Source organism: Myotis brandtii, unplaced genomic scaffold, assembly GCF_000412655.1.
Source record: "Myotis brandtii unplaced genomic scaffold, ASM41265v1 scaffold2254, whole genome shotgun sequence".
Taxonomy (NCBI): domain Eukaryota; kingdom Metazoa; phylum Chordata; class Mammalia; order Chiroptera; family Vespertilionidae; genus Myotis; species Myotis brandtii.
In genome coordinates this window covers 357,229-377,596 of record NW_005358456.1, presented here as the reverse complement: position 1 = coordinate 377,596, position 20,368 = coordinate 357,229, and the positions used below count along the sequence as shown (strand labels likewise).

Below are 20,368 nucleotides of genomic sequence, written 5' to 3'. Positions count from 1 at the left end.
GGCCTTGGGTCTTCTCTTGGAAGTTCTGGGTCTGTCTGGCCCAGCTGCAGTTTGTTAGGTATTTTTCAGATTGCAAAGGGCCAGGGCATTCATATGCAAAAGCTTCTGCCACAGCCTGGGTGGGGCGGGGTCTCGGAAGCAACAGGGCGAAGCAAGCAGCTATTGCTGATCCTTAGCCCTGCCCTAAGGGGCCGTGCGTCTCAGTGTCCCGGTAATTGCTGCCAGCACCTCTGAGGGAAAGCCGCCCTCGAGTTCCGAGTTCTGTCTGCTGCCAGACAGTCCAGTTTCTCCCTGTATGAGTCCTGGGTCCCCAGAGACCTCCCGGAACTGGAGTTCAGAGCAGTCGGGAGCTTGTGACTCCCTCCTGATTCAAAAAGACAGCCACGTCCTCAGGTGCCCGCCCCTTTCCGCGCGCGCCTCCATACCTCTGCACTTTTACTTCTGCAGCTCCTCTGGGTCTTAGTGTGCTTTTCTCTTTCCTTCTAGTTGTAGAATTTCCACTCAGCCAGCCTTCCTGTAGTTCTGGATGATGTCTGTTTTGTCTTTTCGTTGTATTTTTGAAGTTGTTGTCGGAGGCAGCAATTTCTGGTGTTTACCTATGCCGCCATCTTGGTTTCTCCATCCTTTTTTCTTCTTGATGTATAAGTATTCTTTATGTATTCTGGAGTCTTGTTGATTTTACATATTGCAAGTATGTTCTCCCACTCTGTGGCTTCCATGTTTTCTGATTAACAGTTTCTGATTTTCGATAAGTCCTGTTTATCAGTCTTTTCCCTCATTTTTAATGTTTTCTATGTCCTCATTAAGAAATGTTTACCCTAAGGTTATTAAAATATCACTCTACATTTTCTAGAAGCTTTACTTTCTAACCTTTCCCATTTAGAGCTACACTGTATTTGGAATTAATTTTCTGTGCATGAGATGAGATAAGGATCAATATTTTTGGGGTCTATGTGAATATCTAATTGACCTAGCAACATTCATTGAAAACACTGTCATTTCGCCACTGATATGCGGTGCAGTCTTTGCCATAAATCAGATGTCCAATGGTGTATTTGTCTCTTGGGCCAAAATTGTATTGTCTTTTTAAAATGTTTTTTTCTTTTTCAATTACAGTTGACATACAATATTTTCTTAGTTTCAGGTGTACGACCCAGTAATTAGACATTTATATTCCTTATGACATGATTACCCCAATATATCTAGTACCCATCTGATACCGTACAATATTACTGACTATATTTCCTATGCTGTACTTCACATCCCCATGACAGTTCTGTAATGACCAATTTGTACTTCTAAATCCCTTCACCTTTGTTACCCATCTCTGCACCCCCCTTCCATCTGGCAACCACCAAAATGTTCCCTGTACCTGTGAGTCTGTTTCTACTCTGCTTAATTAGTGAAGTTTTATAATTATATTTTTAATTTTATTTTTCAGTTTACACTTAACATTATTTTGTATTAGTTTCAGGAATTCAGCATAAAGGTTAGATAATCACATACTTCACCCCTGACATTTCTAGTACCTATCTACACCATACATACAGAGTTATTACAATATTATTGATTATATTCCCTGTGCTGTACTTTACATCCCCATGACCATTTTATAATTGTTGTTGCTGGTACTATAACTCCTCCACCTTCATTCTCCAAGATTACTTGGCTTTTCATACAAAATTTAGAAACATCTTGCCAATTTCTACAAGATAAATAAATAGGTTGAGATTTGATTAGAGTTGCATTGAATATACTTATATATTTGGTGAGATTTGACATTTCTTCAATATTGATCTATCCCTTGATTTAACACTGGGAAATGAATTACTTAAGGGTTTTGTGTGAACCAACAGCCTACAGAGCACAGCTTTCCTGTGTCCCTCCCTCGTTAACTCCATTATTTTTGCCATTAGACAGCTTTGTTGGAAGAGAAGAGGGAACATCTTATTCAATTTAAAGTGGACAGAATTTAAATACAGCAGAGCTAATTGCAGAAGCATCTGGAGACATTACACAGATGAGCCAGCGGTGCTTCGAGCTGGTGGAAAATGATATGTTTATATGCCAAGAATTGAATTGTAATACTTCTGGAAATTTTCATGCCATGAAGAAATTAATTTAGTTTTGAGATTTGGGGTTGAAAATATGTACATCTTTGAATAATTATTTGCAAATTTGGAGATCCTCTGGTTCACCACCAGATCTAGAGCAAGACAGTCGAGTATACTCTGCAGAGGCATCGAATTGTGGAAAGTTAGATCCAAAGGACTTGGGACAGATTCTGGCCTCAGCCTCCCATGTTGGAGAAGGGGACACTGAGGCCCCCAGAGGTAAAGTTACTTGTGTGGGATCAGAACTAGAGGCCAGACCTCCTGACTCTCAGGTTCATGCTCATTTCAAGAGGTCAGCATTTTCCAAAGTGTTTCCCAAGTTTAATCCTTGAAATAATATTCTTGGGAGAGGGAAATGTTCCATCTACAAAGGGATCGTTGGCAAAATTAGTTGGGAAACTTTGACGTAGCCTGTCTTCTTTTAAAAATTGACTATAGTCTCCTGGCTGGGTGGCTCAGTTGGTTGGAGCATCATTCTGTACACCTAAATGTGGTAGGTTCAATTCCCTGCCAGGGCACACACTTAGGCTGTAGGTTTGATCCTTGGTTGGGTCAGGGGGCAACCGATTGATTCTCTCTCACATGGATGTTTTCTCTCTCTATCCTCCTCCCTTTCTTCCTCCCTCTCCCTACCCACTTTCCTTCCTTCCTCCCTTCCACTCTCCCTCCATCCCTTCTTCTGTCTCTAAAAATCCATAAACATATCCTCCGGTAAGGATTAAAAAAAAGCGATGTCAACTTCTTTAAAAAAAAGAGAATTTACCATGTACATTGACACTCTTGACATATAGTAAGGACATTTATTCAACTTCATCGTCTCCTAAACATTTAACTATGGAACATTTTTTGCTTAAAACAACTTGTTATAAGGCAGCAGTAATATGAGTCTGTCTAATAGCTTTTGCCACTAGTAAGGCCTCTCCTTGTAACTTACCCTTATTGCCCATTACCATGCCCTCCAAGTGGTCATCTGGAAGTAAAAGTCCTCTAACCTCTAATTGCATTTGCCTGGGCCTTTGCTTTTATTGTCCTATTTAGTCTTCACAAAATTCTTTGTTTTACATATAACTTTTTTTCTTTTTATTATCCTCACCCAAAGATATGTTTTATTGAATCTAGAGAGAGGGGAAGGGGGACAGAGGGAGAAGGAGAGAGAGGGAGAGAGACAGACAGACAGACATTGATTGGTTGCCTCCTGTATGTGCTCCAATGGGGGATCAAATCTGCAACCTAGGTATGTGCCCTGACCTGGAATGGAACCCTTGACCTTTGGGTATAGAAGATGATGCTCCAACTATAACTGAGCCACTCGGGCCAGGGCTATACCATAATTTCTTCATTCATTCATTCATTCATCGATGGACACTTAGGTTGCTTCCATAAATTGTGGCTATTATAAATAATGCTTCAGTGAACATGGGAAAACATATATCTTTTTGATTTAGTGTTTTTGTTTTCTTTGTATAAACACCCAGAAGAGGAATTGCTGGATCATGTGGTAGTTCTATTTTAAAATATTTAAGAAATTATTGTTTTCCATAGTGTCTATACCAATTTACAATTTCACCAACAGTGCACAAGGATTCCTTTTTCTCCACATCCTCACTGACGCTTACCATTTCTTGTCTTTTTGATATTAGCCATTCTAACAGATTTTGATTTACATTTTCCTGATGATTAATGATGTAGAGCATCTTTTCATGTACTTGTTGACCATCTGGATGTCTTCTTTGGAAAAATGTCTATTTAGCTCTTTGACCCATTTTTTAATTGGATTGTTTTTGTGTTTTGTTTTACAGTGAGTTGTATGGGTTCATTTTTGTATATTATATAATATTTTGGATATTAGCCCCTTATCAGATATATGATTTGTAAATATTTTCTCCCATTCAATAGATTGTGTCTTAATTTTGTTGATGGTTTTCTTTGCTGTGCAGAGGTGATTTAGTTTGATGTAGTCTGGCTTATTTAGTTTTTGCTGTTGTTGCTTTTGCATTTGGTGTCAGATTCAAAAAATCATCCCTGAGAGCTTACCACCGATGTTTTCTTCTAGAAGTTTTATTGTTTTAATTCTTATGCTCAAGTCTCTAATTCATTTTGAGTTAATTTTCGTGGTCCAGTTTATTCTTTAGCATGTGGCTGTCCAATTTTCACAACACTGTTGATGGAAAAGACTGTCCTTTTCCTATTGTCTATTCTTAGCTCCTTTGTTATAAGTTAACTATGTATGCATGGGTTTATTTCTGGGCTGTCTTATTTTTATTTTCAAATAAGCTTTATTTAGGTATAACATATACAGTAAAATGCAGCCATGTTAAGTACCGTACAGTGGTTGATGAATTTTGACAGGGTGTACACCTATGTAGTCACTGCCACCACAAGATATAGACCAATTAACTTGGTTGTGTTCAAACTGCAAGTTCTGCACTTCCATTCTCAGCTCATTCTTGCTCTTCTCCAGGGTTCCCCTTACACTCTCCAGCCTTCAGGGGGCCTCTTTTGGTTGCTCTAGGCTAGCAGTTCTCAACCTGTGGGTCGAGACCCCTTTGGCGGTCAAACGACCCTTTCACAGGGGTCGCCTAAGACCATCCTGCATATCAGATATTTACATTATGATTCATAACAGTAGCAACATTACAGTTATGAAGTAGCAACGAAAATAATTTTATGGTTGGGTCACAATATGAGGAACTGTATTTAAAGGTCCAGAAGGTTGAGAACCACTGCTCTAGGCAGAAAGACAAGATGTCTATCAGAGTTTTGCCAGCCCATATGGCTGCTCTGTCCTGCAGCTCCACGGTCGGACCCACTCTCTGGCCACAGCTGGGAGATAAAAGAGAAAAAACAACCACCAAAACTACAATCTTACCCCTGTGCTTCCCCAAATTTTGACTCCTTCAAAAGCTGCTGCCTTTGTTTACTTTTTTTTTGAGTCCTCGGGTAGTTGCTTTATGTATTTTTGCAGAGTTTTTAGCTGTAATTAGTAGGAAACGAGGTTATATTGGGTTTGTGCAATCATAGCAGAACCAAAACTCTCTATTTCTTTTAAATATGTTTGGTTTATGTTACAAAGTGATTTATAAGGAGCTGCACTTTAAGGCCTATTTGTGAAAACTGAGAATTAGAGACTATCTAGCTTGTTATACTAAATCAGAAAAAAAAAAATGACCCACAAGTTCTTTGGCCTGAGTCTCCCGTGCTGACAGAATAAGTTCATCTTTTCCCAATTTCTAAAGGATGTGTCAGTCACTGCTTGCCCTGTCCTAATCCTTTTGGGCCTAATCAGGAGGCCATGAACATACCTCGAGCCCCAGGGTCAAAAGTCAAGACAAAAGCCCATAAGACAAGGCATTAAATCCTATTTCTTGCTTTTGTGAAAATAATAATGGAAAGTGAAATGTGTTCCTTTAAAATATATTTCTTATTTCAATGAGGACAATTTGAAAGCTATTTTTAGAAAATAAGTTCCATATAGTCCCATAACCCAGAGGTAATCACTGTTAACATTTTGCTGTTGCTTACAGTTCGTGCAGAAATGCATCTTTATCTTCTGTTTGCAAACTTGTTATAATATTAACCATGTGGTATGAAAGTTATTGTGAACCCAAACTCCAGATATTTTATCTAAAATATGTTCTTCTTGTGTATTTAAAATAATTTTGAGGTATTAAAGGCTAAATGGCAATATATGAAGATCTGTGATTATGCATCATTCTAAAACAAAAAACGTTTAGCATTGCAGGTATTCCAGTTTTGAGTAAAATTACTCACTCAGATCACCAAAGAAGAAAGAAAAAGAAAGTGATGGATAATCTCTTCTCTACTGTATTTGTTCCCTAAAGCTGCTGTAACAGAGTGCCATGGCAGGGTGGCTTAAACATAGAATTTATTCTCTCACAGTCTGGAGGCTAGAAGTCTGGAATCCAGGTGTTAGCGGGGTCGTCCTCCTCTGAGCCTCTGGGGAGTCCGTCCTTGCCTCTCCAAGCTTCTGGCGGTGGCCACAGCCCTTGGTGCTCCTGCCTCTGTCGCCACATGGCAGGCTCCCTGTCAGTCTCTGGGTCTCTCTTTCCTTTTTCTCCAAGGGCATCAGTCACATGGGATCGAGGGCCCACTCTAATCGACTGTGACCTCATTTAACTTGATTACATCTGCAAGGACCGTATTTCTAAATAAGATCACATTCCGAGGAATTGGGGGTTGAGACTTAAACATATCTTTTAGGGGGTACAATTAACCCCATAACGTACCATTTCCTGTCCTTTACCCCTCCCTATTGGAGCCATCCTTTTGCTAGCGAGGACCTGCCTGTCCACTGTGACCAGCTGAGGTGCCTCAGACAAACATGTTCTGTGACACCTCGGGGAGTTGCCTTCTGCAGTGCGTGGACCCTCCCTCCTGTCCTCCCCAACCCCCCAGCCTTATATTCCCTTCTTCTCTCCTTTTCCCTCCCCTTATCCCAGTATCTCTGGTAAATAGTTTCAAGGGTCTTACTAGGACTGGTGGCCTCTCTCTGCTTTTCACAAGAACACAGAGTAAGGGTAAAGGTGAGACTATTTGTAGGAAACAGATTTCTCCCCGCTTTAATTTCCAGATTGATATTTTGGAAACAACTATTGGGCAACTGTTATGTACGGGCCCTGGGCCAGCTTCCTCTGATACGCGTGACATCATTTACTGGAAATGTTATACAACTTTTGCTGATGGGGACAGATATTTTGGTTGAGTCACACGGTAGGCAAATTTGAGAATAGTGTATCAGATCTCTAAATGGAAGCTCTAAGGTAGGAAAATGGGAAGGAGGAGTCTGGCTCCATTTTTGATACTTGACTGCCAACAGCATTCAAGCCCCACCCCTCCTTCATCTCCCGAGTCGTCCCATTGCCGGGCAAGCAAGCCAACAAGAAAATGGCCTCGCTCCTTTCCTGGGGGCTGGAGGAAAGTTCAGACCAGGCCATGCTCACCCTGCCGCCATCCCCACCACAATAAGACTCAAAGGCACTCGCCCCTCCCCTGGCTCAGGCCAGTTCAGAATGGCATGGGTACCTACCTGCTCTCCCCAGACATCCGCATTATGTGAGTGATAACATTTTCCATGCCCTCTTGGCACTCGTGCAGTATCATCAGTCTCAGCATCTGAAGCACTTTTGCATGGGGACAGGAGGGGGTCCGCAGGACCACCACAGATAAAAAATACCCAGGTACATTGACCGCTGCTGCGCCGATCTCAGAGGACTCCTCTGAACAGAGAGTCAGTGTGTGCTTGGCTGATGGCGACTTGAAGCCGTGCATTTATCATTCGGGCCCTTCCTCCCCTGGCAGTGAACTTGGTGGGGCTGGTGCTGGGGAAATTGGCAGCATTTTTTTTTCCTGCTGCTGTTGCACTGCTGTGGGCTCATTATTCATCAGGAGAGGTCTTCAGTCTTGCCCTCAATATCCATCTGCTTATTCAGTGCTATTCGGTGATTATCCCAAGACCCTAAATCCATATATACGCTGGAAGTTAAAGTCCCACGAGCTGGTTGGTTATGCACAACACCGTACGTGTTCCCCAGTGAGTGCTCCAAGTGAGTGCTTATTTGTTCCATAGAGAAATTAGTATCCACGTGCACCACACAGGTGTTAATACAAAATGCAGGATTAATTGTAAAATTTCACAGAGGTCCGCACATGCATTATGCAAAGTGCAAAAACTGGTTGTAGTACCAACATTTGAATTAACATGCCTGCTTGCAGAAATGTCCAGGGAACTTGTGGTTCAGTTCAAGTGACACCAGAATTGAGCCTTTTAAAATCAGACCATTCCCAGCATAATAATTATACAATTTATTCAGACTCAGACATCGAGCACCATTGAATTTTGTGTCACATAACCCAATTGGTGTATAAAATGAAAGCATCTTCCAGTAATTCAAGTCCTTGGAATCAGCCCAACTGTCAAATACTTGGGGAAGGTGGAAGGATAGTTGAATATATATCCAAATATATTTAGCATATATTTGGATATATATTCAATCTAGTGTGTATATGTGGGGACTGTCCTGATAGTCCGGACACATGGCTGTCTTTAGATAGTGCTTGGGATCACATTTGGGGTCCCCTCTGACCATCCAGGGTACACAGGAGCCCCTTTTCTCCCCATGTCTAAGTGAGCTCAGGAAGGCAGACTCTTTTCAGGAGTCTGAGTGTAACATCATTGCAAAAGGACTCACACAGCAAACCGTGGGCCCACAGCAGCTTTCAGAGTCACTGGCGAGGCCTGGGTGGGTCTGATGGGGTAGCCCCGGCACAGTGCTGGTCACACCAAAGTCCCCAGTGCCTGGGGCGCTGGAGGCCAGCCTCGCCGTGGCCGCGGCAGACCTTCATGTCCAGTACGGCCCTCGCATGGTGGGATGCAGGTAGCACAGTGAGGGTGGCCACACTGTGTCCGAGAGGTGGCTGTTTCAGGTTCCCTGTTGTCTGGGCAGTGACCACATGGAGGTCAGAGTCACCAACGACCTTGGCCTGTCATAGGTGGTGTCACCCAGCTTGTCTAGCTTGTGGGGAACGGGAAAGCAGGAAGTTGGAATGCCGGGCGTGAGGATCCAGGTTGGTGTTACAGAAATCATGCTACTGATAACCAGCAGTGCTGAGGGATGATCTCATAACGATTTTGTGAGTAGAGACTGATGATCCTAGTTTTAAAGAACAGAAACAAGAGGTTCCTAGATGCTAGTGAACATAGCTGACAAGCAAGCTGTGGAAGGCAGGACTCCTGAGTCCAAGGGCAGGGTTCTGTTCTAGGCCTTAGAGTTCTGTCTCCTGAAGCTGACCCGGCCATGAAGGCAGGTTCTGTCATTCCTTTCTGCTTTGTGGTTACTGGTGCTAGAGAGAGTGCTGAAGGAGAGGGGGTTTCTAAAAAAATGCTTTTAAAGTTTTCATTAAAAGTGTTGTACTATAGGTACGTTCTTGAGTTTAGCAAAGGAGGAGATAGTCTGATTATCATTTCTTTTTATTAAGAAGGGCAAACGTAGTACAAAGGCCTTTTAAAAAATATTTTTTAAATTGGTTTTAGAGAGGAAGGGAGGGGGAGAGAGAGAGAGAAGTGTCAATGATGAGAGAGAATCATCCACCAGCTGCCTCCTGCACGCCCCCCACTGGGGATTGAGCCCACAACCTGGGCATGTGCCCTGACCAGGAATTGAACCGTGACTTCCAGGTTCATATGTCGATGCTCAACCACTGAGCAACACTGGCCAGGCGACAAGGGCCTTTTATTTGCAGCTTTGGAATTTAGCCAACGGTAAACGCACTGAAGGGCATTCAGCTACAACCCAAACTCTTCGTCAGGACGTTTGGGAGCTCTTGGATGGAAGATGTTTTATCTCTTTCTAGATCAGCTGTGTATTCCTGTATAGCTACTAATTTAAACAAGAGGTGCTCTTGAGACCTCCTCTCCCTGAGGTGAAGGGGAAGAAAGGAATGAGCTAAGGTGTGGGCACGGAGCAACCCTCTCCTTTATTAACTTATTTGCTTCATGACACACTCCTTCCCTAGTTGACCAGGAGCCCCAAATTTGTCTTTTAAAAAACATATTCTCATTCTATAAATTCAGAAAGAGAAAGAGGAGACAGTGCACTCTATGCAGTGTGACTAATTGACTGCCATGTTGGGAAGTCAATTAGGCACGTTAATGAACTCTGATCCCCTGGATCACTGTCTCCTGAGAGCTATGCAGTCTCATCCCTGGGGAAAGAGAAGAACCAGCTCAGATGTGTTGTATCTTTTTACACCTAATTTCTGTCTCCCTAACCACACGCCAGCCTTCTCATCTCTTTGGTAGCCCCAGCACTTAGCCCACTGCCCTGTATATAGTAGGAGCTCAATAAGTGTTGAATGATGAGGGTCACAAGGATGATTAGTGTGTCCCCTGCTCAGATCCTTCCCAGCCCTTACAGCAAGAATGGAGCCAAATCTTCCCAAATAGAGCACACAGCAGCCCAGCAGGCAAGGGAGGCGAAAGGTGCCAACAGTCTCGTCAGTACCCCACCCGAGGGTGTTGGCAGAAGTGGCAGCAGCAGGCAGGGGGAGACGGGACTGTCACAATTCCTTCTTTCGCCATCACGTCAGGCTCTGTTGCTGGAGCACAGGTTAGGAAGAACCAGACAGGAGAAGTCCAGGTCCACATTGTGGAGTGATCTCGTAGACATGGGCCAGCTTCACACCCCAGCGGACCACTCCGAGGGAGTATCAGGGAGCTCTACAAGGAGTCCAGCCGAGATCCCTTCCCTGGGGGCCAACAGGTCACCCCATGTAAAGACCCCAGGAAGGGAGTAGATGGGGATTCGTTCCCAAAGGACCCAGCCTCCCGGCCAGTCCTGCTGGCAGAACAGGAAGCCCAGAGAGGCGGGGAAGGTGCTGATACCTCACTACTAACTGCAGGCACATTACTGAACCCCAGAGAGACCCAGGCTCCAGGTCAGCACCTGCACCGTCCCCTCTGCCCTGTGGAAATTGGTTGGAGGTGTTCAATTCTGGCAGATTGGGAGTTGAGGAAGAGAGCTGCCCTGTAGGATTGCGGAATGCTGGCTCCCTGCAGAGTCCTGCCCAGGCCCAAGGGAGCAGGGCTGCCAGAAGGGACCCTTGGCGGCAGGGACACATCCCAGCCTGGGCTCAGAGCATCCGGCCTGCGGTCCCAGGCAGACACCTCCCCTCCCCGGGGCTATCTGCCAGAGGCGGGAGCCAGAGAGGAATAGTGTCCCTTCAGAATGGGATATTTAAGGCATAAAAATGGCTTTCTCTGTAGCCCGAGTCCAAATATGCGTCTGAGTCACTTTATACGTCAGATAAGCATCCTCACGAGCACTTGACTAAAATCTTGCCGTATCTTGTGACGTTTCCACAGCCTGCAGGAGCATGGCCTCTGTCCCCTACAGCCAGGACACCCCCTCTTCCTGCTCAGACGCAGCGGTGCCTGCCTAACCTCAGTCTTCGTTCTTCCCTTTGCTGGGTGGGGGGAGGGTAGGATGATGTGAGGACTTGAATTGTATGGACTGTAATCTCTGAGTTGGAGGGGCCTTGCGGGGGGGGTCTCTGGTTCCACCTCCCATGGGAGGCAGCCACCCACAATGGTTCTTCCAGAACTCTGCCTGAACGCTGACGGAGGGCACCCAGGATGCCTCTGCCTTGTGGGGAGGCTGTTGGGGGCACAGGCTCCTTTCAGTAGTAGCCAAAGTCCACCTCCTCTAACCTCCATCTGTTGGCCCAGGTCTGTCTTCGTGGCCTTTTCCAGGCTAAACGTCAACTTATCAGTAGCCCTTGAAGTGGCTTCCGTGTGACAGTGTCCCTTGTAAAACACAGTACTGTATCTGGAACTGGTCCACCTCGCTCGAGTCTGTGCTCACCTGTGCACGCTCTCTCACTCTCAGGCTGAGCACACAGCCCCTCCACTAGGCCCCTCTTTGCCATGTGGCCTGAGGTGACCAGAGCAGTGGTCGTGGCCAGGTGGCTGTGCTCACCTTTGCCTTAGCAGGAGATGAGCAGCTGTGCTGTGGGGCAGCTCTGTGCCTCTCTGCTCACCCTCAGCAGAAAGAGGGGGTTGGAGGGGGAGGGAGAGGGAGATAGAGAGAACGAGCAAGAGAGAGCAGCTTGCACCTGCCTTTGTTAGCTTAGATTATATTGTCTCTGGTTTGGGAAGGATCAGGCACTCTTTCAAACTAACCAATCAATTTCCCAAACCTCTGCAGGCTGGTGCTGAGCCCGCCCCTAACCCATCCATTTCCTACATTTCCCAGGGTTCTGTGTCCTTATCCAGTATGACCCTTTCCCAGCCTAGACTCCACCCCTGTGGCCACCATCTTGGCTTCTACTGCACATGGCCCAGCAGAGGAATTTCCCCTTTATCTTTTCCCCCACAGTTCGGGCGAGTGGACCAGTTGTACCTTGGGGAGACTGGAAAGCCAGTCCTCCCTCCCTACACAGGGAAGGGAGGGGTGTTAATCCCTTCGGTGGGACAATGCTGTGATTCTCTGGGGTGTCTGACGCTGTCACTTGCAGACTTAATCAGGCTTGCTGTCTGATTCAGCTCCCGAGTTGATCAGGCTTCCTAATGTGATTCCCTGTGCCTCCTTCCTTTATTAACACTAACTAGCTACCTACACTAACACCAGTGCCTGGGAAGGGAGGTGCCTTTTCCAGATACCATTTGTAAGTGTTGGAACCACATTTTTCTGAACTAATCTCAGAGCTCTTTTGTGTGTGTCTGTCAATTTCTGTTTTGGGAAGGCAACAGGCAGCTCAGGTGGCTAGAGTCAGTACTAATGAGACCACCCTATGGGCTCAGTGTCTGAGACAGACCCTGCACCCCAGGCACAGCCTGCCTGCCTTTGACCAGGCGGCAGGAGCAGGGGGAGCCCCCGGACTAGGAGCAGAGAAGACGGTGCACACTCCACGGTACCTCCAGCCTTCCAACCCATCAGCATGGTGATGAGCAGGCTAGACTGCAGACGCAGTAAGTGGGAGCAGCTGGGTGAGAACAAAGCCGTCTCTGACAGGCAGGAACAGTGCCTTCTCTTCCCGCGGGGTGGCTGGTGCTCACAGCCCACTGTCTCTTCTGAGAGCCCCAGGAAGAACTTTCACTACTGCCGCTGCTGCTGAGAGCTCGGGTCTGTCATCCTGCTCTGTGCTGAGAAATGAAGTCAAGTAATTTGGAGTCCTTTATCTAACAGCTGCTCGAGGAAGAGGACACGTCAGCTGCATCTGCTGACATCACCATTCCAGGTGCTCCCAGGCCTTAGGCATCGCTCTCTTTCTCTCCCTTTCCTGCTCTCTCTGGTATATTCATTTGGAGGTGGGAGGGAGGGGGTGGCTGGTGTGGATGGCCAGTACATGCCAGGAGCCTCTTCTTCCAGGCACACCCACAAGTGTGGACCAGCCTAAACCAGTGGTCGGCAAACTCATTAGTCAACAGAGCCAAATATCCACAGTACTTCTTCAAAATAGACTCGCCCAGGCCGAAAACCGACTTCTGCACATGGACCACGAAGTTTCATTCGCACTATACGCGCGCCCGCATGTGGTATTTTGTGGAAGAGCCACACTCAAGGGGCCAAAGAGCCGCATGTGGCTCGCGAGCTGCAGTTTGCCGACCACGGGCCTAGACTATGGGCGCTTCTGTCCGTTAGCTTCATGTCCCACGGGCTGGGGGAAACGGAGGCCAAATAGACATCCGTGTGGTTTCTTGTTCAGGGATTTTGCAACAGCTGTTATTTGTGATTACCTGTAGCAGGGACTTGGGAGTCTTGTATTCGAATGAGTACTCACGAGTCAGTAACCTGTACCCGTGTGCCTTCATCTCATCCTCATTCATTCACGGGCCATTTTACCTTGAGTGCTCTGCTCCCATGACCTGGGTGGGAAGGAGCAGCTTCATAGTCTCTCAGACCTGGTTCCACCTGCCGTCGGAAAGCGGACTCTCCTCCACTGAGAGTCCCGCCGCCTGTCCCGCCTCGGCGTCATCCCGGCCCGGGGCCGCTCGGTGTCTCGGAGCCTGTTCCCGGGTTGGTGCTGCAGCTGCCAGTGTCCCTCCGCCTCCTGAGAGGGGTGGCAGATGTCTTCCCAGCCGTCTTCCCAAAGGGTCGACTTCTCTATATCTGCAGGCAGCGACTTTGTCTCCTCCAGGCTCTTCTCTCTTGCAGATCACCATGGCCAGGTCTGTCAGCCCCTCCTCCGTGACACGGTTCCCAGACCTGTGCCATCCCAGGTAGGGTAGTGGGATTAGAAAACCAAACAGAAACCATTGAAGGTCAGCTCTATCACATTGACATTTCAGTTATTAGTGACAGCCCGTCAGCCCAGCCTTACCAGTGGTTTGAGGATCTTGTCTCTGTCTGCGTTCTCCCTGGGCCTTTCGTCACCTGCAGGCTTGGGTAACGGAGCTGGAACTGAACCTCAAGGTGCAGGTGATGCCTCAGGCCCCCAGAGTGTGCTCATAGCCCTCAGGGCATGCAGACTGCTCATGTGACAAGCATCCAGGTTGCCTAAATGTTAAGCACACAGTAGGTGCTTCATAAATATCAGTGAGGGTGAGGGGTTGTCAGGGCTGTGTGTCAGAGACCCTGGTTCGCACCGTGCACATCCCTTTGCTTTGGGGAAGCGGCTTTTGTGAGCTCGTGGGCTGGGCAGCATCCGCTGTGTTATATAGTGTGGTCGTGGACCAATGGTGAACAGCAGTCCTAGTTAGGCCGTGTATTAGGATTCGGGTCAGGGAAGAGAAACAGCTGTGGAAGCAGGTTCTGACTGTGCAGCCTCTGTCCCCAGAGGCCAGGGTTGGGGCTGTGGTACCCGCTGCAGGGACAGTTTTCTGGGAAGCGGGTCCCCCACCATTTGCCACAAGCGAGAGAAAAATCTGCGTTTTCTCAGCACCGCCTTCCACTTGCGCCGTCAGGGTAAATTTTAAAAAGTGTCAACAATAAAAAATTTAAATTAAAAAAACAACCGCAGCAGCTCTGGCCTGTCCTCGGCGCTTCCCCAATTTCACGTGAAGTGATTTTACTTTATGGCAGCGAGGGCTTCAGCGAGCATCTGCCTGCAGGCCGGCACAGGCGGGCGCCGGGGAAGGATGAAAAATGCAGCCCGGGTTGTGAAATTGACTTCATCAGGCTGTGAAATTGACTGTGAACAACATGATTCATTAAAGACGCTGCTTGTGCCAGTGCCAGTGTGCTCGCTGCACCTAGCAAGCGACTTCCCGGGATGGCCGGAGGCTCCCTGAGGGCCCGGGGCCACCCCGTCCTCTGTCACCTTGCTGGATGCCCTGTGGAGGCTCAGCCCCAGGCAGGCCAAATAACCTGGGTTCTCACAGCCTTAATAAAAGGTCACCCGGGCACAGGGAGCATGCCCTTCAGTGCTGAGTCTACATTAGGCACTAAGACAAAGGGTAGAAACATGCTCATCAGTGCTTCCTTCGGCCTCCTTTGCAAATAGGAGAAACCGAGGCCTCTGGAGGCGGGGTGACCAAGTGAGTTAATGATGGATGATGCTAATAAGCACCTGCTGCTTCCCCCTCCCTGCTACCTTTGGCACCACGAGTAAAGGGAGGAAACCGGATTTGGAGGCAGAGGATCGACGGGAAAGGGACAGGCCAGGAGGGCCGAGTGCACACACAGCCCTGAGGTGTAAGTTAGCTGTTAGACCTGGGAAAAGTTACTGTACTTCTCTGAGCCTTAGCTTCCTTTTCTACAAACAGGGGCTAATAATAGCTCCCCGATAAGGTGGTAGAGGATGGAGAAGGCGCCCAGCAGAGTACCTGGCCACTTGTAAAGCTCAGCAATGGTCTGCCTCCTCTCCGTGAGAGCCCCCCAGGTCATGAACAGCATTAGTGGGGAGCTCTTTCTGCAGAGCCCCCCTAGGACAGTGGCTCCCAGAGGGCGGTCCTTGGACCAGCGGAGTCCACATCACCTAGGGAGGCGTTAGAGATGCAAATCTTAGGGCCACCCCTTAGGCCCTTCCCACAGGGGTTTGGGATGGGGGCCCAGCCTTCTGTTTTAACACGCCCTCCAGTAGTTCTGATGCGGGCTCATGTTGGAGAACCAGTGCCTTAGGGTTTCATGCTTCAATGTAGAACCATCCAATCCTTCTTTCCCGTGAGAGGATGTAAAAGAAGTAGGTGAGCTTTTTGGAAAAGAAAGAAAATGCTGAGGCCTCAAAACCTAGGTTTGAGGCCCAGATGTGTAAAGTATATGAGGGTAGGCCCTGGACCAGGGGTCCTCAAACTACGGCCCACGGGCCACATGCAAATACAAATATTGTATTTGTTCCTGTTTTGTTTTTTTACTTCAAAATAAGATATGTGCAGTGTGCATAGGAATTTGTTCATAGTTTTTTTTTAAACTATAGTCCGGCCCTCCAAAGGTCTGAGGGACAGTGAACTGGCCCTCTGTTTAAAAAGTTTGAGGACCCCTGCCCTGGACCATGTTTCTTAGTGGTTAGCGCATCGGTCTGTGCACCGAAGGATCTGGGGTTCAATTCCCGGTCAAGGAATTGTACCTGGGTTGCAGGTTTGATCCCCAGCCCCTGTCCGGGCATGAGCAGGAGGCAACCAATTCATGTGTCTCTCTCACATTGACATCTCTCTCTTCAACTCTAAGAAAAGAAAATTAATGGAAAAAATGTCGTTGGGTAAGGATTAATAACAAAATGAATTGTATCTTCCTGCATTTTTTATTTGAATATCTTGGGGCATATATGTCCTAGGACATTGTAGCATACCGTAAACCTGTGATTTGCTAGTGTTCTGTTATCTTTAAAAAAATTTTTTTTACAACTTTTACTAGAAATTCATTTAAGGTATTTCCCAGATGTGTATACCCTTGAAAACATTCCCATAATCAAGATACAAACCATTTTCATCATCCCCAAGGATTCCTAGTGCCCCTTTGTCATTTGCTAGTAGCCCTCCCCCTGCTCCAGCCCCAGGCAGCCACTCATGTGCTTTTTGTTACTATAAATCAATTTGAATTTTACATAAATGGAGTAATACAGTCTGTATTATTTTGTCAATGACTTCTTTCACCCAGCATAATTTTTCTTTGCAGTAAATTATATATAACATAAAACTTACCATCTTAACCACTTTTAAGTGTACAGTAGTGGTATTAAATATATTCCTATTGTCGTGCAACCATCACCACCATCCATCTCTGGAACATTTTTCATCTTGCAATACCGAAACTCTGTACCCGTTAAACAATAACTCCCCTTCCTCCCCAGCGCCTGGCAACCACCATTCTACTTTCTGTGTCTATGAACTTGATAGACAGGTACCTGGTGTAAGTGGAAATCACACAGTATTTGTTCATTTGTGACTGGCTTATTTCATTTGGCCTAATGTCTTCAAGGTTCACCATATTGTAGCAAATGTCAGAATTTCCTTTTTAAGGCTGGAAATATTCCATTATATCCCATTTTGTTGATTCATTCATCTGTCCATGGACACTTGGGTTACTTCCATCTTTGGCTCTTGTAAGTAATGCTGCTGTGAAAAAGGGTGTACAAATATCTCTTCTAGTCATTCCTTTCCATTCTTTTGGGTATATATGTAGTAAAGCTATGTTTGATTTTTCGAGAAACCTACATATTGTTTTCCATGGTGGCTGTACCATTTTACAACGTTACATTTTAGACAAAGTTTTTTGTTAGACCCGCTTCTTGTTCTGATTATCCCTTCACTTCTCAGAAAACCTTTACCCCTCATGGCCCTGCATGATGATCATCTTTTCCTTCACTATCCACAGCCCCTGCCTTTTCAGTCCCTTCAGACAGAAGGAATTGCTCAGGGAATTGCTTAGCCATAGTAACCCTGAGTAAAATGACACTACTCACTTTCTATTAGCTGTAGGCATTTTCCTCTGTGTTCTACACATTTTTCATTAGCTGTAGTTATTATATACCTCACCAATGTCTTATTAACAACTAGAGGCCTGGTGCACAAAATCTGTACACTTGTGTGTGTGTGGGGGGGGTCCCTCAGCCTGGCCTGTGCCCTCTTGCAGTGCGGGAGCGGGCCTAAGCCATTAGTCGGACATCCTTAGTGCTGCCGCGGAGGCAGGAGAGGCTCCTGCCACCACCGCTGTGCTTACCAGCTGTGAACCAGGCTCAGGGCTTCTGGCTGAGCGGTACTCCCCCTTTGGGAGCGCATTGACACCAGGGAACCGCTCCTGCATTGAGCCTCTGCGCCCTGGTGGTCAGTGCACTATTCAGTCGATTTGCATATTAGCCTTTTATTATATAGGATTATATAGGATATCATGATACACTACCTATATCCTGTTACTCCATCTATTATACCATCTGTGTAGCAGGAAGAGAGCCTGCCTCCTCCCTACTCCTCCCCTGCCCCCTCTCTGCCTGCCCCTCCCTGTGTGGTAGCCACATCACAAGATCCCTGTTCCTTGGAGTGTGATGTTCACACTTCAGGTAGTCTCTCTGGTACTCATCCCTGGCCCTTTCCATCTAAAAAATTCTTATCCCACATGGTGCAGTTTAACTGTGCTCTGTACACGTCATTATCTAGCACATATTACATGGCTCATAAATCCAAGTGGTGTGTGTCTTTTCTAAGCTAGAGTGGGAGCACCTCTGACGGAGGACTAGATCTTTCTATTTTGGCATCTGGTATCCTCCATAGAACCTCTGGCTCTCCAAAGCCCCCATAAGTGTTTTAATAAGTAAAACATGTAGAAGACATGAAGATCATTCAGCAACAAATACTCAGCAGAAAGAGCTGTTAATTAAAAGAAGGAGAAAGAAAAGAGCCATCAGATATTCTAAGACAAGTACTTGTAGAATGAACCATTAAAAGGTGTGAGTTTTGAAAGCAAATGTTTAATTTAGACTCTCCTGTGTGCTTACCAATGACACTTAATTCAAAATAATGGTCAATTTGTATTTTGAGATTTACTATGGGTCTCATGGACTGTTGTCCTTTTAAAACATTTTTTAAAATTTTTATTGATCTCAGAAGGAGATAGAAACACCCCCTCCTGGTGATTAAGCCTGCAACCTGGAAATGTGCACTGACGGGGAATTGAACCTCGTCCTCCTGGTTCATATGTTGATGCTCAGCCACTGAGCCACACCAGCAGGGCATGTTCTTTATTATTAACTGCTTTAGTTTTCTAAATACATATTCTTTAAAAGCTTGTCCTATTTCTAAACACGATTTGCATTTGTGCTAGCGCCCCCCTCATTTCATGCTGACCCCAGTGGGAATGTAAGGTTCAACTTGCTGGCATTCCAGTTAGAGCAGACTTTGCAGGAGGCATGTGTCTTAATGGGTAAATCGAGGCCTATGCTGTTTCTTGGGTTGGAGGATAATTTGCATCTGTGGGAGGTCCCACCCCAGGCATTTCTAACTGCTCTTTCATCTCTCTCCTCCCGCTGCAGGCTGGCCGTGGGTGACCCTCTCTGTCCTGGGATTCCTGTACTGCTACTCCCACGTGGGCATTGCCTGGGCCCAGACATATTCCATGAACTAACGCCGCCGGGCCCAGGCCAGCCCTTGCTGTCAGCTTCCAACGCAAATGGTGCTTCTCCCTGACCTCACGCCCCAAGATAACCTCCAGGGGACCAGTGCTTGATCTGCTCTTTGGTTGAAGTTACTTCCAAGACCAGAAGCTTGAGACTCGACAACCAGAGAGTCTTCTAACTTTGGGAACCTAGAGATCGTCTCCCCCACCATCATCTTCCCGTTGGGTGAGCTGGGTCCAGAGCAGTAGAGTGTCTCGCCCAGCTGCACATCGTGACACTGTGGGCCCAGACCCAAGGCCCGTTGGGTTCTTTCTCCTTTACCATGAATTAAACGCAATGGACATTTCTTGATTGAGACACAGCAATCCTGACTAGTGACAGGCCCGTCCTCCACTGGCCAATATTTCTGAAACATCTTGGTGACATTTACGAGAACCTGCCCCATGTCCTGCAGTGTGATCTCTGGAACCAGCGCTGGGGTTTGAGCTATACCTTTTCCCTCCTCTGCAGGGAGGCGACAGTGGCAGCTGTGTTTCTAATCCCCCAGAAAAGTAGACAGAATATGCTCTGTCACGTTCCAAGGAGTCGGTACCCAAGGAGACCTGCTATTTGAACTTCCTCGGGGCGATCTCCACTTGGCGGCTTGTTCCCCAGATTTGCAGAGAAGTACAAACAGGCAGTGCCTCCACCCGACAGTGAATCGTTCCACGTGGAGAAGCAGCATTTCAGAGCCAGGGAATAGCGTATCCGCAGGCCGGTGCTACCAGGCAAGTTACAAAGGGTAAGGATGGCTTCCCGTGTCTCTCCTCTCTCCACGCCAGTCCCAGCGTCATCTCCCCACTTAGCGGTTTACGTTCGTGGTTTACTCTGTTTTGTTTCAAATAAAATGGAGCTTTTTCTATCACACAGATAAGTCACTTTTTTTGTGGAATTGTTTAAGAACAGGGGTGGGGAACGTCCGGCCCACAGTCCATACAAGGCCCTCAACATCATTTGGTCTGGCCCTGCCAAGGCATTTAAGGGTGAGTTAATTAAATGTTTGACCAAATACAGCAGGCTAATTTTTAAGTTGATAATTTTGTATGGCCCTTGGTGGAAGAAAGGTTCCCCACCCCTGGTTTAGAATATTTTTTGAGGAAAATGTTTACAATCTAAACATACTTACATAACTCTTAATTCTTCACTTCTCTGGCAAGATGCTGACAGGCTGCTCATGGCCCCACGTGGTAGATCATTCAGAATGCTTCTGT

General features: G+C 46.6%; 1 protein-coding gene across 1 annotated transcript in view; it reads left to right on the top strand.

The window, feature by feature from the left end:
- The window catches only part of LOC102254584 (protein-cysteine N-palmitoyltransferase HHAT), a 110,890-nt gene extending 90,864 nt beyond the window's left edge, over positions 1 to 20,026 (top strand). Inside the window, exon 6 of the mRNA XM_005866244.2 lies at positions 19,035 to 20,026. Within this exon, the coding sequence (XP_005866306.1) occupies positions 19,035 to 19,126 (92 nt within the window). The 3' untranslated portion in view covers positions 19,127 to 20,026. The remainder of the gene's footprint in view (positions 1 to 19,034) is intronic.
- The last annotated feature ends 342 nt before the right edge of the window (positions 20,027 to 20,368 follow it).